Source organism: Xenopus tropicalis, chromosome 3, assembly GCF_000004195.4.
Source record: "Xenopus tropicalis strain Nigerian chromosome 3, UCB_Xtro_10.0, whole genome shotgun sequence".
NCBI classification, from domain to species: domain Eukaryota; kingdom Metazoa; phylum Chordata; class Amphibia; order Anura; family Pipidae; genus Xenopus; species Xenopus tropicalis.
In genome coordinates this window covers 105,219,120-105,237,043 of record NC_030679.2, presented here as the reverse complement: position 1 = coordinate 105,237,043, position 17,924 = coordinate 105,219,120, and the positions used below count along the sequence as shown (strand labels likewise).

Sequence of the window (17,924 nt, the reverse complement as noted above, 5' to 3'; positions counted from 1 at the left end):
TGGTAGAGTGCTCAGTATGGCTGCCTCTACGTGCTGGGATTCTAGGATTGATTCCAGCTAGGATGCTTTTTGCAAGGAGTTTGTAATTAGACCCCTGATAAAAATGTATGTGTGTGTGATAGGGAGCTTGGAATGTTATGGTACTATAAAGGGTAATATTTACAGTTTTTTTCTACAATTTGCACCACTCAGAAATGAAAAGCAGAAATAGATGATAGACAGGTAATGTTAAAAATAATGAAATCGGCTTGTTATTATTGTTAAGTATGGCAACAAGCATTTCTTCATTGAGCTGCAGTGTAGAAGGAAACTAATGGCAAATATAAGCTAATAAAATGAAGAGGAGGGCAGAGTGATGATGTTTAATTAGTTATGCAAAAAAACCCTTTTCCCTTTATAGGGAGAGGGAGAAGGTAGAACAGACATACATTTTTAAGGGCCCCTATTAATTTCCCCTGCTTGTAGCACATGAATCAGCCATTACTGACAGAATATGTCAACTAAGCCTAGAACCTCACAATTTGCTATAAATATTTCCTTTTGCTGCCATTCAGTAGTGTTATATCTGGATCATTATATAGCTCAGAGAGCACTACACATGGTTGCTGAAAGCTGGAGGGGGGGTTGGGGTTATTATCCAGTGTAAGAAAAATGTAGTCTTTTTCTGTGGGAGCACAAAGACACTAATAATAATAAAATACTAATGTAATGTGGCTCATTGTGTGTGTGTATATCATGCACATGTAATTAATTAGCTATAGATACAAAGGGGCCAGGGCATAGGCCACAACCTGTCTGCCTGGTAGTCCAGTCCTAGGCAGAATTTAACTTTTATTATTATGTCATTACGCTGTGATGTCATTTGACCTTGTGCGTTCACAGCTTTAGACCAGGGTCTACATTAAACCCAGCAGCTCAAATCTATTTAAGTAGCAGGTATTGCCTCTATATTTAGATCTGCTCTTTAGCAATATTGCAGCACTTTAGTGGCACGTAGGCTGACAGATATGGGGCTGGTGATGCCACAGCGCATGGTCCTTTCAGAAGCTAACAAATTCAATGATTTCCACTTGTTTTGGGTGATTTTTTACATTACTTCTTACTTCTTAGCCAGTGGGCAAATCTGCCCCAGGGCAGTAATCAGCAGTTAGCTCTGATCTGTGTGCTGCAGGCAGAATAGTGGGGCAAATCTGCCTACGGTTAATATGAGTTCCAATATGTTAAGCAAGCCAGTCACTGGGGTCTACGTTGTCTCTTCTGAATGCTTGAACTCAGTACCGCGTGAGATAAATACTGTTTCTAAAGGCAAATGAGAATCACAAAAATTGACACTAGTGGCAAACACACCGTACATATTAACACAGAAATCCCAGCCATTGATGTTTCTGACGTTTGTTGCCATAGAAACAGCTCTCAGGCAATTGCCCTGCAAAAGTGTTGAATAATGAAATACCCCTGTAGATTTCAGTGTGAAGTGCGTTTAACATTCATAAGGAAACTAAATACATTTCATGGTACACACTTGAGCGCAAATAATAAACGACGCGGCCTGGCAGAGTGCTCTTAGGCATTCATTACACACTACTGCACATACAAACCCCACAAGTAATAATAATGAAGCAGATGATATTGCCTTAATTTTGTCTTAATTTGTCACGTGACAAATGCGTTCTCAACATTTTGCAGGAGGTTAAAACGCCACTATATCTTCATTTCCCATTGTAGTTGTCTGATGTACACATTAAGACACAAACGTCTATTTTCTTCTTGCTTTGCTTGCATACGTTTCTATGAAAGGGCTACTGACCCAGCTTGCAATGTCAGCCTAATACTACACTCAGAGCTTCACTATACTATTATATTTCTATAGTACATGAGTCCCACCTCTTGCTTATTACTTTCTCCTGCCCGACAAGCATAATGCTCTCTACTAACCTGGGTGTAGCCCAGTGGCGTAACTGGTCCCACAGCAAATTCAATTTAGGGCCCCAAAGTATTGGTAATTTGACCTATTCTGCCAAAATATATTGAAATTGCTCATTAATCAGGTCCTCACTGGGCCTCTACACTCCTGCCGCCCTCCCCAGGGCTGGTAACTAGGGGAAGGCAGGAGAGGCACCTGCCTAGAGCGCAACAGTGGGGGGCGCCAGGCAGGTTTTTTTCATTTCCCAAGTCCTTAAACATCTAGATAGAATACATATGTATAGACAGATGCTGACTTATGATGAAGCATTCCTTTATTAAGGTAACTCAGTCTATAATTTCCCCCTTGTGCAAGCAATTGACTCATGTGTTGCATCCCTTATAAACGGCATGTTTTCAGCAGTCGCAAAGGTCAGGAGGCAGCGTGAGTCATTTTCGTTACAGAGAACAAAAAGCGCTGAGGGTGCACAGTAATAAAATATGAAATACCGCTTAAACAGCGCTAATAATCATAGAGACTGTATGTGAAACTAGTTATTGCCTGCAACAAAAGTGGCTTATGATGCAATGAGGTAATATACAGTCTTGGAGGCATTGCAAGCATTCTGCCTTCCACTACTTTAATAGGCCATTATACAGAGTTGTTCATTTTGAAAACAAAGATGATCAAGATGATTTTGTGCCTGAAACTTCTTGGCTAAAGTTTGCTGAGAAGATTTCAGCACTGCCACATAACATGAATCTTTTATATTCCATAAATAACATATTATGCTTATTTAATAAAACTGATTAAAATAGGAGTAAAAAATAGGAAAAATAATTCTGCAAATGCAATATGGTCTGTAGAACATATTTGTATTTACTATGCACCCAATATTAATTAATATTAACTGGGCTGATGACCAGCTGCAACAGGAACAGCAAAACAGCACTGGAAAGTATGTTGACAATTTAAAAAAAAAAACATAATAAAATATCAGTTGCCTATATGTGCCACTGCAAAAAAAAAAAAAACATTTAGAAGGACCCCTATATTATGTATTTTGCTTTGTACAGTGGTGTTAGCATAGGGTTTTTGCAGGGAGTTGTTCCTGGTATTGTGCCATTACCCCTAATAGCATCATATAATGTTCCACTTAACATCATTCCCACTCCACAACTTCTAGTAATGGAATTATAAATACAGCATCATAGTTGAGGGCATAACTAGGGAGGATGGGGTTATACCATTAATTGTCCTGTTTTTTTTATTTCAAAATGCTTTTATGTCTGAAAAAGAAGCCTAGTGGAAATTGATGAGGAACATGTAGCCATCCTGCAATATGGAAATAACAGCTTAGGCAAGGCTAAATCTGCATAGGTTAGTAACAAGTTTACAGAGTCTTGGGAGAAATAAAGCAAATGCAAATACATATATATTCAGGTTTTAATAAAAATAAATATTAAATTGAAGGTATACTGGCCCTTTATCTGATATAATAGCATAGAATCACGGCATGAATATTAAAAGACATACACAAATCCGTCCATATAATTCCTGTGAGCTGAAATTGTTGGGTGCAAGAGTGAAATAGATACACATGCGTTTCAGCCTAAAAATATCTTATTAGGTAATGCACTCTCCTGTGTCTGCTGACTCTGTTTCAGTGTTAGGAACCATAGAAGATCCATTGTAGCATTGTGGGTTTATTGCTACACTTGACTTAGAGAAAGGGGCTACCCTGTGGAAATTATGGAGCTGCTCCTGCCTGAGGCACCTAGTGGCGATTATGTGGCTGCTGCCGCCCATGCCACCCCCTCTCTTCTGCCCGGCGCTTACACCTTTAGCATCAGAATGGTGTCCAGAGGGGGCTGCATCGCTAGTGCAGAGAGTGCTAATGCGCTTTCTGCACTAGGAGAAATTAATTTTTATTTTAAAAAATGAAAATTCATTTCTAAAAGTTACCAGGGGTGGCTTTTTGTCGCTCCTGGTAATTGGCTGCTCACTGCCGCCTGAGGCAAGCTTCTCAACGTCTCATGGCAGAAGCGGCCCTGCTGGTACTGGTAAAACAAACTATATGGCCAAAAGAATCCAGACACATTGCTGCCCAATATCTCATTCACAAACCAAAGGTATTAATATGAAGTTGGTCCTCTAGATGTTGGAACATTGCTGGTGGGATTTGCTTTTATTCAGCATTATAAGAGCATTAGTGAGGTTGGACACTGATGTTGGGTAGCAAGCCTTGTTCACAGCTTGTGTTCTAATTTATCCCACATGTTTTCACTTGGGTTGCAGTCAGGGGGCCCTGTACAGGCCAATCAAGTTCTTCAACTCTTCTTCTTCTTCATTCTGTTAAGACCTTTATTTATGCATAGGGGCTGAAAAAGAAAAGAGCCTTCCCTAAACTGTTGACACAAAGTAGCATGGAAAATGTCAAGGATGTCATTGTACACAGTACCCTTTGCTCTTGTTTGAACCAGGGGGCCAATGCCAAACTATTAAAAACAATTAGTGATGAGTGAAATTTTTGCGGCAGGCATGGATTCACTGCGAATATCTGCATTTTGCCACTGGCGCATTGTTTCACGAAATGCATACAAAACATCGCTGCAGAAAAATTCTCTGCACGTCAAAAAAAAAAAAAAGAACTAAAACGGGACAAATTCGCTCATCACTAAAAACAATTATTTCTTCTCTACTAAACCATACCATTGGCATTATGCACCATGGTGAGCAATGTTCTTATGGTATCTGCCTAACCCAGACTTTTATGTCAGACATTGAAACGCCATATATCGCTCTAGGGCACTGACATTCACTTCTTGGAATGGACTTTTACCCCACTCCAGCTGATGCTTAGCATTTCATGTGTTTGCCTCTGATCACCTACAAAAACCCTATGAATAGTACTTACATAGCAATTTGGGTTGAAAAAAGACATACGTGCATCACGTTCAACCATAATGCCTATATATAACCTGCCTAACTACTAGTTGATCCAGAGGAAGGCAAAAAACCCATCTGAAGCCTCTCTAATTTGCCGCAGAGGGGAAAAAATTCCTTCCTGGCTCAAAGATGGCAATCGGACCAGTCCCTGGATCAACTTGTAAACTTGTGCTGATGTTGCTTCCCAGGACAGTCTGTAACTTGCCAATGAGCTTTCCAACTGAGGTCATTTTAGACAGTGTCCTTATTCTTTCAGCCATACAGTGTAGTTGTATATATGTGCCTGTTTGCACTCCTTCTGACCCTTAATCTTAGTCACTGATTAAATAAACGACAACCACTTTTGCCTTTGTTTAAATAGGCAGTATGTTTAAATGTTGGTTTAGACCTTTGTTACACAGGTACTTGCTAGGTATGGATCTGCTTTCCCTGCGAGGCACCCACATGGGTTTATTTTCTTTAAAAGGGTGCTTTATTTCTAGCTAGCACAGATTTATTGGTTGAAAGGTAAAGACAATGTGTTTGGCTGATTTTGTCAACATAAACCAAGCATTTAACAATTAATGAATAGCTATTGATTCCCCATAATAAAAAGTGCTGGAAAGGAAGAGCTAGGTGGGTTTGAAGCATGGCGCTCCCATCTGGAAGGTGTCTCAGATATTGATTAAGGGTTCCTGAGAATACATGCTAGCTTAGTAACCAGATGATTGTATTCACACAGACTAGTAAAGCTAACTGCTGGTTGGTTGCTATGCGTTACTCGGGAAGAAGCAAACTCTACAAACCCTGTATAGTATTTAACAAATCAGCAGCTAGCATTAAGTGCAGATATAAGTGGCCTTTCATACATTTTTATGAATAATATAATATCAAATGCTGAAAAATGGCTATATAAATACACCAAGGCAGCTTGATTCTCGACAGAGAACTATAGTGAAAAAATCTCAACAGTTGAGAATTCATAAAATATACATTTTTATTGTTACTGGTGCTTATTGTGAATGTTTTATTTAACCATGTGAAGGTACATACCTTTCCAAACTGGAGTTAAGGAATATCCTTTGCAAAAGAAAATAGAGAAGCTTAAAAAAATGCTTAAATATATATTTTTTCAACCTCCCCCTCTGTCTCTGTGGTGGAATGCGTTGTAGAAATATTGTATAAAATAAGGCAGACTTCTGATAGGGAACCGAACTGCAAAAGATGGGCTAAAGAATGGCAGGTTCCATCCTCTTCCCGTTAGAGCTAGTGGGCCTTCAAACACATTGCATAGCAATTCCTTGTAGATCCACTGGCCTCGAAAAAACGTCTAAATCAAGTAAGAGCAAAACAGGACCATCACCGATTAAAAACAGCTTGAAAATTTCCCTGCTGTGGCACTCAATGCTACGGAATCTTCTGCGAGACTGTCTCGTAAAAGAAACGTCTTAAATCAACGTAAATCAGAAAGCAAACAAAAGCTGAAACATCCACATAAAGTCTTACAGTGCAATACAAATGTGTCATTGAATAGTACTTCTATATTTGCAATATGAAAATAAAAGGTCTGTACATTAATTAAGGTATATTCATGACTATGAATTGTGTGAATTTGTAATGCATCTAAAGTTGGCTTTGGCTTTTGTCTTTTTATAAATTCATAGAAAATATTGAATATCTAACAAAATAAATAAAACATATTTTAATCATAGATGCTAATGATCAAGTTCAAAATTCTCGTGTGTTATTTTGCTTTGTACAACTGCTACTTAACAGCCTTGAGAGCTCCCTATCAGTAGTGTGGAGAAGTGAATGATTGCCCCCTTCTGTGATTTTTTTTTTTTTTTTTCATTTTTTTTTTTTTTTAAAAATAGAGTAAATCTATTTTCTTTTTTTTTCAGAGATCAAAAACTCCTTCATAAAGAGTGCATTTTAATAGGTTGATTGTTACAACTCTTTTTAAGTGCTTTCAAAAAAAAGCAGAGTGTTCTCTTCGAGCCGAGAGACACGAAATAGAGATTTTTTTTCCTTCACTTGCAAATTTTGAGGTTTTTGTAGATTTCTGAGCGATCGCTTGGAGAAAGCAATTATCCAAGGATATCTTCAAGGTATGAAGAAAAGAAACAGGTAACGGTGTTGCAGGACCCGTCAGTACTGATATTGCAGCAATCCAGTGTAAATTAACTTGTAAGATATGTCAAGACTTTTTTTTCTTTAAAAAAAAAAAAACAAACAAAAAGCAGTTTTCTGCAATGTACTGGAGGTAACGTTTGACCTGATGATACTTAGTTACATGAACGTTCCGCAAGGTGCTGAAGGCGGATCTGGTACACAGAATGAACCAATAGGAACCCAAGCCTCGTCAACTGGATCTTCAATGGCGTTTCATGTCACCTTGCGCCGCTGCAGTTATTCAGGGGGCGGTCGCAGAGTCTTTAGCTGTCTCTCGTCTAGTGATTTCCAATATTTAAAGTTATTATCCAGATGTTGCATCAAGTTGGGCAAATCAGCAAATGCTATGAAAGATTAAAAACAAACATATAATCAAGTGGTGGTTATATTACTGTAATCATATACAGCATGTACAGGTAGAAAACACAACCAAGGAGGTTAAAAGTGGTGGTACACCTTCGGGTTAACTGTTAGTATGTTATAGAATGACCACCTTTCAACTGGTATTCATTTTTCATTTTTTGATTTTGAATTATTTGCCTTCCTCTTCTGACTCTTTGAAGCTTTCAAATGGGGGTCATTGACCTCAGCAGCCAAAAAAAAATATTCCTTTGCGAGTACTTTTATTACTTTTTATTACCTATATTTCTAATAAGACCCTCCTCTCTTCCTGCTTTCAAACCAGTGCCTGGTTGCTAGGGTAACTGGACCCTAGCAACAAGCTGCTTACATGCCAAACTGGAGGACTACTGAACAAAAAGCTATATAATTAAGAAACAGCAAATAATAAAAAAAAAGGTGAACAACCCCTTTAACAGTTGGAAAGAATAGAAAGTTAGGCTAATGCCACACGTGGTGTAGGGCTGATATTTTCGGCAAGCGGATAAACGCTTGCCGAAAATTCAGCCCTACGCCTCCTACTTGTGCCTGCACCCGAATGAATGGGATACGCTCAGGTGCAGGCACATGTAGCCGATATACGCATGAAAACGCGAGACTTTGCATTCTCTCGCGTTTTCATGCGTATATCGGCTACATGTGCCTGCACCCGAGCGTATCCCATTCATTCGGGTGCAGGCACAAGTAGCAGGCGTAGGGCTGATTTTTCGGCAAGCGTTTTTCCGCTTGCCGAAAAAATCAGCCCTACGCCGCGTGTGGCATCAGCCTTACTCAGAGTTATTAATGAAAAGCTGCACCTGGGCACTAACCTACAACAACCAATCAGTGATAAGCTTTTTTTCCCAGTCACCGACAAAAATAATGAAAGTAAAATGTAACTGGTTTTCTATAGGTTACTGCGCATGACCAAATTTGCTTGTGGTTGGTAAATGAGCACGTTTGGGAACCGTACACGTACTCCATTAACATAAGTAATGGGTGATTACCAATGGATAACTTACGTTATTACACATGAGCACTGGGTGCTCATTCATGCATTATTCAGCCGCTGGGGTCAAGTAGTAGCAGTAGTTAGCTATAGGGAGAGTTTTGAATATTTATTTGATGTGTATGCTTACTGCCCTTACTGCCCTTTAATGCGCTTCTTGTATGTTACAAAATGCACAACAAGGAACTGTAATTTGCAACAGCTGAAATTTCAAAGTCAAAGGGCAATTATAGGGATAACATAAGTACAGTTCAGGTTTATTATAGGGCGTTCTACTTCCCATGAACATTAGCTCTGCGCAGCTCAATGTTTACAAAGGACTAAATATTAATGGAGAACTAAATCCTAAAAATAAATATGGTTAAAAATGCCATATTTTATATACAGAACTTACTGCACCAGCCTAAATGTTCAGCATCTCAATAACAACAATTATCTAAGACTTCAAACTTGTCACAGGAGCTCTCCATCTTGGAAAGAGGCAGTGGCACTCAGATGCTCAGTGGGCTCTGGGCAGCTGTAGAGAAGCTAAGCTTACTGGTTGGCACAAATTATCAAGCAGAAAATGAGGTTTGCCCGTCATATAAGCTGATGCTACAGGGCTGATTATTAAATTCTTACGATAATTGCACTGGTTTCAGAGCTGCTATATATTAATGATCTATAAATACGCTCCTTCCACCTCTGTATTGTTGCCCTTGGCTTTGCTCAGTCATTCCAGGATCCCATTCTAAATTGAGCACTACCATGCCTATTAATACACGAGAGACCCATGGAGCTATTACGACCCCCTGACCAATCAGTAGTTTCCAGGGTTCCTTTCGCACCCAACATCAATAGGTGCAGCACACTTGCGGTTGCAGTAATTTTGGTGGCTCAGTAGGCATAGTGCGATTGCACCAATCACATTGACCCTTGTGATCGCAATGACTCTGGAATTATGGGAGAAATGCTGTATTGTGGGTAAAAACCATGGCAAATAGTTTTTATGCAAAGATAACCATCAATAATAAGAATAGTAGGTATTAAGTAAGATTCAAAAAGTTATTTATTTGGACAGGAAAGGCAGCCTAACGCGTTTCGTGCCTTGTGGGGCACTTACTCATAGGCTGGCAATTGAGTTCAAACTTGCACTTTGCTCACTGCATTTGAGGATGTACATGTACCCTTTTGTATCTTATTAAGCCAGTTTTTAAATTAGGCTTCCCTACAAATAACATGTAACTTTGGTATAAAAACACAAAGATGACAAAAAAGACCAAAATAGACAACAACATTATCTTACCATCCCAGGCATCGAACATATCAGTGATGAAGTAATCAACAAAGGAGATCTGGGATTTCGGAATGCTACATGTGTTTCTGTCAAACACCGGCATCACCACAGGCAAACCTTTTCTCTTCTCCTCATCTGTCTGGAACGTAAAGATAATTCCTTCATTCCATGATATCAAGCAAATAGAAAGAAAACAGTGTTCTACCATTTGGGCTTTGCTTATGTACAAACCTATAAATATTTATTCATTTTCTGTCATTTGTGTTTCCACAGCATTTAGGACTTAAGTCTAATGATTAAACCCACTGGAACCCTCACTAACTTCTGGATGTGGAACAAAACTTGTTTTACTATCTACTTTCTTATTGGGCATCATTTACAAACCAAGCAGCAAGGTGCAAATTGGTGTTGATGGCAGTAAAAAGCAGGACAGCTTTAGGCAAACATTGTTTTTTTTAATATTACAGAATTTTCTTTTTAACATTAGCAGCTTTACTGCCAGTGGAATAAAGGCTGCACATTTTCTAGTTTGTACTATTTAGGTAGCACAATCATTACTGCACCTTACTGTGTATGAACTCTAGAGTGACCGTCCCAACACTAATCATAATGCATGGCTCTGCAAAGCTCATCTTCCCATTGCACCACTAATGATGTTCCGCTCTATTAAACAGAACAGATTCCTCTGCCTTCAAAATCCAATTAAAATTTTTCCTCTTACTCAAAATGCCATTGTAATCCCGTCCCCTTCCTTCCCTAAACACTGCTGTTTTCATCACCCAATCTATGTTTTATTCATCATTTTCTTAATACATCAGCCTGCTAAAGAATCAGCTCGCATTTATTTGTACCTTATGGAACCATCCATCTCTCCATCAAGCTGTTCTGCAACCTTCTGATATCAAATACTGATCTCTTTATAGCACATTATTAGTTAGCACCTTAAACGGGTTAACTTCTAACTAACACCCTGCTGACCGTGTCAGTTTTAGAGGACCTGCTTGGATCTCAACCAAATTTACAAGTTTTTTTCTCATTGTATTTGCCATGTGAATGCCATTTTGGATTAGAATACACAGTACTGTTGTTCCTCTTACTTAATAGAGCCCCACCTCCAAAAATGTTAGAGCAATTATAGCTGTGCATAAGGATTTAGGAACTGCACTTAAGAGTAGCCCCAAACACACCCAAAGTAAGCCAAAAAGTAGCAAGACGCTTGTAATCATATGAACCTATTCCATGTAAAGAAATGAAACTTTTGGCTGTGGCAATGCTAATGCTTACTTGTGCAAAATACTCTTCTGATATCCGGCCAGCCCACTCAATGCACTGCTCGAGGGCCCGGCACGGATTGGAAATGTCTGCGCACTTAATAAGCATTCTTTTAATGAGGATCCGGTTTTCTGGAGATGTCAGTATGTTTTTAACAGCCTCATCTTCCTCAATGCTGCCCTGGATAAAACAAGGAGGAACAAGCCAGGATTCATTTAAATTCGACGAAAGCAGCTTCGTACAAACATTAAATATGGCAACATTTTTGCTAATGCTGGTGCAGTGGGGAATCATGCATGAACTGGTAGCTGTTATTACTGCAGCAGTTTTTGCTCTATTCTGCAGTGCCCCAACAGAAATACCATGTAATTGTAGTGACCTATAGGGTAAATAATCCCTATAGCTTTAAATCCCCACACTGTCTTATTTCACTGTTACTGGGCAGATGCCCATGTATGTATTTTGCAATTAGCATGTTCTGTATTATTAGCCCATAGGTATGACCACTTCCTGTCACACTTTAATATAGTGTTGAGCAGGGGTGGATTTTCCTCTTTGGTCTGCATCGTTGAACCAGGTGGATGTTCCACTGAGCACTGGATCAACAAGGCATCAGAAGTGTTGCATCCTACAGGGACTGGTACCTATAGTGAAGTTGGGGAGAATGAGGAATAGTAAGAGCAGGTTTGTTCTTATAGCACTTTCAAGGAAAGAGAGATAGCCAGCTTTAGATAGCAAGAGCAGTTTTCTGGCTCCAACCAGGAGAACAGCAGGAGTATTCTCCTATACAGGCTCACTTGCCTTAGTGAAGGGATCACAGTAGTGACAGGAAATTCAGGCATAGTCTTCTCACTGATTCAAGTCGGCTATAGGGATCCAGACCACTTAAGGTGGAAACCCTAAGGATATAAATCTGCTTAACCCAGCTATTCTCTATAGTGGTGCACTATTCTGATTCTGCTGCATCTTGTGTCTCTATTTGCCTGCCATTCCATTTACATTTGTGAGTATTGATAACCTTGCATTGCCTTAATTGTCTTAACAATACAAAACTCCTGGCATCCTTCTTTTACATCATTATTACAAATGGCAGTGGGAGGTATAGTTTAAGAACACTCTCCATAATAACCTTCCACATAGCTAAGGTCCATCCTTTGAAAGAGAGTCCAATAGTTCCCATGCTCTATCTTATCACTAGCTGGACTTGTCTGTTTTACAGCCAAACACGGGTTACAAAATTATTTTCTGTTTTCTTATTAGTGTGGGGTCTGCAGGCTAAATACTCATCTTGACAATGTATTACCCAATACACCCTATGTATTCACATGTAGCCATATGTAATAATATCTGATTTATCAATGATAATGTCCCATTGTGATCACTAGTAGAATGTAGCAATGGGTACACCAGCAGACCAAATACCTAATTTTGTTACATACAGATGCAGACACACACTACTGTAATCGCTGGTTATTGTTATAAACATCACTGCTCACCCCATTCTCCTCCACTGCTGCCAATGGTTTATTGATGCTGTTGACAAACTTGTTTACATGTTCAAAGTGCTTCGTCATTTCAGTTGCTAAGACCATGTCGATGATTGCTTGCCGCAAAGTGCGATATTCATTCCTGTTTAGTGATGGAATAAGATCGCAGTGAACAGAATGCTGTGAGAATACTGTAAAATGGATTTTCTTTCTGATAGTGACAATATATGCAATGAATGTCAAGACATAGTAATACAGTAGGAGCAGAATGATAAGGACACTATAAGATAAGTAAAGGTGGCCATACACTCTTAGATCCGCTCGCTTGGTTAGATCGCCAAGCGGGATTTCTCCCTATATCCCCACCAATGGGTGGGCAATATTGGGCTAATTCAGACAAATTAGAACAACAGGTATAGGCATCCGACGATCCAACTAATTTTCAAACAACCTGCCCAATCTCAGGCCAGATGTCGGTCGGGCAGGCCCGTTGTTAAAGCACATACACGGGCTGATAAACTGCTGAATCGATCTAAGGGTCCGATATCGGCAGCTAGCCTTGGCCCATGTATGGCCACCTTAAGAACAGGATATCATTGTAAAAGTAATTCTGGGCAACCTGAGCACAATGCCTGCATTCCTTGAAATTTTGGGCAACTGCCCCTTGTTCTAGGCACTTAACATTAGTGAACTGAGCTCACTCCACTTGAATATATATGTACCATATAACATATATATTCCACATAACATTTATTGAAAGCACTTTATGGTTTGTAACTACAATTTTTTCAAAATCAAGTAAAAGGTGGCCATAACCACCCAGGGCGACCTTACATTTAGGCAACTGTAGCAATCTATGGGTCAGACACTTAGCAGTTTTTTTTATCATTAAGGATATGGACCAAATGGGTGGATTTAAGTAGAAGTGAGGAAGAGTAGTGCCATTACTTTTATATCTACCAGTACCTCATGAACTGAGAAAATGCATCACTAAAGGATATTTTTGAACTGGACACAAAAACTGTCCTCCAATGGGACTGCAGGATGATCTTTAAAGCTAAGCTACCCATTCCACGCATGCTTAGATAGTAAGTTTGAGATCATGTATGATGTACGGTCTTATTATTACAGAGAAAAGCAAGCCAAAATAAGGAACTGTTTGTATTATGGGAAATAGTATTTCTGTATTTGGAAAAATCTAGATAATGGTTATACGCCATATCTGTATAATCAGGTGCATCTAACTTGTGGGACTTCTTACACCAACAATTGAAGGCCCACAGGTTGGAAACCCCAAAATACCCATATTTTGCACCTTGTTACCTCTCAGTGTTGCAAACAATGGCACATGTGTTGCTCACCTCTCCATGTTTTTGAATATATTGCACTTGTCATCTCTAGTGGTCAGCTGGAAGGCTAGGGCTGCATGGTGACTTTCTAAAACTGCTGTGTCGTTGTACAGAATTGCCAGCTCACTCCCTGCATTACAAAGGAACGAGTTTGTCCGACCAGGGTGATCCACATCATGGACTGTGGCAGCAATGAGAGCAGCAACTTCATCTATCTGATCCAGGCTTTGCTAAACAGGAGATAGGACATTGTTAACCTTTTATCAGAAAAATAATCACCTACAAGTATTAGGGCAATAGCACATGGGGTAATTTCAGGCCAAGTTGGCTATACATCCACCAATATTTTTGTAAGTTTCGCATGATATTTGGTGTGTGTATGGTGGCAGACGAGGCAACACTCCAAAGTGTAGAAATGTCTAAATGTCTTAAATTGGAAATTATGGGAAATGGCTTCCCTTATAACACACCTGTATACACTGAAATTGCCATCAGATAAGCCACAGGTAAAACTTTTATGCAAAACTCAGAATACCTACAGTATGTGTGTGAATGTGTGTAGACATGTTATACAGTGTATATGTTTGTATCGTTACACAAGAAAACATGCCATCTTGGGCTGAGGGTCCTAATAACTGTCCTACTGGATGATTGGCTGGATACCATACTAATCTGACAGATGTCCTTTATAGGTTGGATAGCTTGTCATTGTGAGTACGCTGATGATCTGATACACATGCTGAACAAAGTCATAGAAATGCATATAGTAAGTTGACTTAATGAAAAGATTGTTCCCCTATCTAAATATTACCTTATGGCTTCTATCCACATGATCAATGAATTAGGCAATGAGCAGCTACACAGTGTGTAGTGTGCAGTGCATTCATTATTTGAACTGGTTCCTGATGGCATCTAACTTTATAAAAAATGTAAGCAGAATAAATCTAGGTAGGGGGTAGTTCATTTCTATGTTTTGAGGTTAAATAACTGTTAGGTTAAAGCCACACTGGGCTGATTGTAGGTCTGCACAGGCAAAGTAGCTGACAACAGCCTTTTACTGTGATTGCACCCAGAGCCACTGCGTTGGACCAGATGCAGGCATAGAGAGCAAATTTTGGTGCTGAAATGCATACTCACACGTTTCAGTGACAAAATCCACTCCATGTGCCTGCACTCAGGCCAACGCCGTGGCTCCCCATACAGGTACAGGAGAAAGCTGATGCTACCGGAGGGGCTGATTCTCACCCTGCACTGATCTGCAGGCAGAGAATCCACCTCATGTGAACAAGAAGGTACTTCCAAACTAACAGAGAAATCAAAACTGGAAAGCTGGTAAAAGGCTCCTGCTCTTGTTTTCTACTATATAGAGGCAGACTTATTTTCATTTGGAGGCGATAGTAGAAATCTAAAACAGGCATGTCAGTACTTTCCATATATGAAGTGTACAAATAGCTGGCCACACTGGGAATGTGTTTTACAAAAATCTAAAAGGGCAATTTGAACTCCTATTCTACAGGGAACCCCCAATTAAATATACAGGGTAGTATTATATAATACATGTCTGACTCACCTTCACTCTTTCTTTGCAGAGGAAATAAGCAGTGGCATGTAAGACATCAGCGGAATGCGTTGAATTATGATAGGCGTTGCTTGAATGGTAGTTTGACTCGATAACATGTAGCCAAGACCTCAAAGTAGCTTCTGAGCAGTTTAGAAACTGACAAACACCAAACCGAGCAAACATTTTAAGGCCAAGATACACTAAGGGCCTGTGTGAAGGAAAAAAAATCATTTCATTCAGCCAGGAACAATTAAAGGTGAAACAGAAAATGTAATGCAAGAATCTTATGAAAATATGGAACTTTCTAAATATAATCAATGAATAATTCTGTACAGTTTCTGAAATAATAAAGTTACTCTTCCCTCTTAGCAATCTGTCTCTCTACATCCAACAGCAGAAAAAAGATAGGACGGAGCACTCTGTCTTCTCTGATTAAAAATGATTCTTTATTATTTCCATTGTTAAAAGCATAACAAAGAGTCTAGCTTGACGCGTTTCGTGACTACATGTCACTTCTTCAGAAGCCATCTCTACATCCAACAGTCAGAGTCAGATTTGGAATTACAGGTCGAATACATTGGCCATGAACATTATCATAGACAGTAGCTGATCATATTCCAGTTGCTTTTCCAGATCACTAAACAGAGAGTTTTAGTAGGTTACCCTTCCTAATGCACAAGTTCACAACAAAATAACTTTTCCACAGGAGGATTGTACATGAATTAATAATAATCATTTATAATTATCTTTGTGTTCTGCTGCTTTCCAGTGCAGAATTTTAACTTTTATCTGGTTTCTAAGGTCCCACAGATCATAGATAAAATAGATAAAATAATAATTACAATACAGACCTAGCTTCACAATGAATCTGCTTTAGGGCTCTGGTACACGGGGAGATTAGTCGCCCGTGGCAAAACTCCCTACTAATCTCCCCGAGTTGCCTTCCCCCTGCCATCCCACCGGCGAACATGTAAGTCGCCGGCGGGATGGCAGACGCGGCGGGGCGATTTCGGGAAATCGCCAAAAAAGCCTCGCGAGTCTTTTTCGGCGATTTGCGCGAAATCGCACCGCACCGTGTACCAGAGCCCTTAGGGCTCAAAGGCATTATTTTTCTGCACCTAAACACATTAGCTAACTGATTGCTTTATATTCTGCCTGGTTGCACTTGTGTGCACTCAACTTTTACAGTGTTTTTAAATGCAATATGCAGTATTTTTTTTGTGGGGACAAATTTGCCCTTTAACTGCTAATGCTATTATCTAGCTGAACTTGAAAGAGCTATGCGTACTGAGGGTCTCTGTGCTCATGTAGATATTCAACAGAAAATGCAAACAAAGATCCTGTTTCTTTAGCTGTGTTTAGTATCTTTTATTTATATAGAGTAGATATTTAATACAATGCTTTACATTAAAGTCACATCAGTCACCCCCCCCCCCCAAGTAAAGCTTGCAATCTAAAGCTGGCCACACACGTGGCAATCTAACGATGTTTCGTGCGACCATCGGTCACACGAAACATCGTCAGATCCGCCACACACAGTCAGGGCTGAAACAGCAGATAAGGAGGTAGAAACAATAGGATTTCTACCTCCTTCTGCCGATTCAGCCCTGACGGCAGATTTTGGTCAGGCACCTTCTATGGCGCCCGATCAAAATTTTCTAACCTGGCCGATCGGCGAGTCGTCCGATATCAGCAGCTTCCTGAGATATCGGTCGACTCGCCGACATGCCATACACGCATCGAATATCTTACGAAACGAGGTTTCGTACGATAGTATCGGTGCGTGTATGGCCAGCTTAAGGTCCCTATCTCATTCACACAACACATTAGGGTCAAACGTGATTTGTAGGAAATTTGTGTAAATCTCAGCATTTTCAACAATTAATGGATTCATGGAGGCCCTAAGGGCTGTGACAGATGGGGAGATTAGTCGCCGTGTGATGTAAATCGCCTGTGGGATGGCATACGCCATGCCAAAATCGCCGAAGGTTCCTAGCAAGGCAACTTCAGCGATTTCTGCAAATCGTTGCGTTGCGTATGCTATCTCACCGGCATTTTGGGGAGATTTGTTGTGCCGCGACTAATGTAGATAAAGCCCTTAAAATAACAAATTAGAGGATGTTCTGAACATGAAATAGTTGGCAGACACCCGTCGCACCAAAGTGACTTCAATTGTAGGTCCCCCAAGGATATTACATGATACACAATACATGTGCAGACTTTTTCCTTAGCCAACTGAAATTTTCTAACCTGGCTGATTCACTAAACGACCGTTCGCCACAGTATGAAACTTATAGGAACGATAATTCGGAGCCCACACACAGTCCGAAAATTATACAAAACCTAGTTTTGTAGTTTTTGGGCTCCAAATTATTGGTACGTGTATGGTCAACTTAGATATTGAGCTAACATAAAATTTATGGGATCTCCTATCCAGAAACCCAATATCCAGAGATCTCCTAATTTCGGAAAGGACATTGCCCACAGAGTCCATTTTAAGCAAATAATTCTAATTTTTTAAAATGATTTCCTTTTTCTCTGCAATAATAACAGTACCTTGTACTTACTCTATGGATCCATACTGGGGGA

The 17,924-nt window shown here is 39.8% G+C and overlaps 1 protein-coding gene across 4 annotated transcripts in view; it reads right to left on the bottom strand.

The window, feature by feature from the left end:
- Positions 1-5,803: 5,803 nt before the first annotated feature.
- pde8a (phosphodiesterase 8A) overlaps positions 5,804-17,924 on the bottom strand; it is a 150,553-nt gene continuing 138,432 nt past the window's right edge. For all 4 annotated transcript variants that reach the window (XM_031899209.1, XM_012959505.3, XM_012959506.3 and 1 more), the window contains 6 exons: positions 15,345-15,543; positions 13,787-14,004; positions 12,435-12,567; positions 10,951-11,118; positions 9,676-9,805; positions 5,804-7,347 (listed from right to left, as the gene is read on the bottom strand). In XM_031899209.1, the coding sequence (XP_031755069.1) occupies positions 7,241-7,347; positions 9,676-9,805; positions 10,951-11,118; positions 12,435-12,567; positions 13,787-14,004; positions 15,345-15,543 (955 nt within the window). In that variant the 3' untranslated portion in view covers positions 5,804-7,240. The remainder of the gene's footprint in view (positions 7,348-9,675; positions 9,806-10,950; positions 11,119-12,434; positions 12,568-13,786; positions 14,005-15,344; positions 15,544-17,924) is intronic.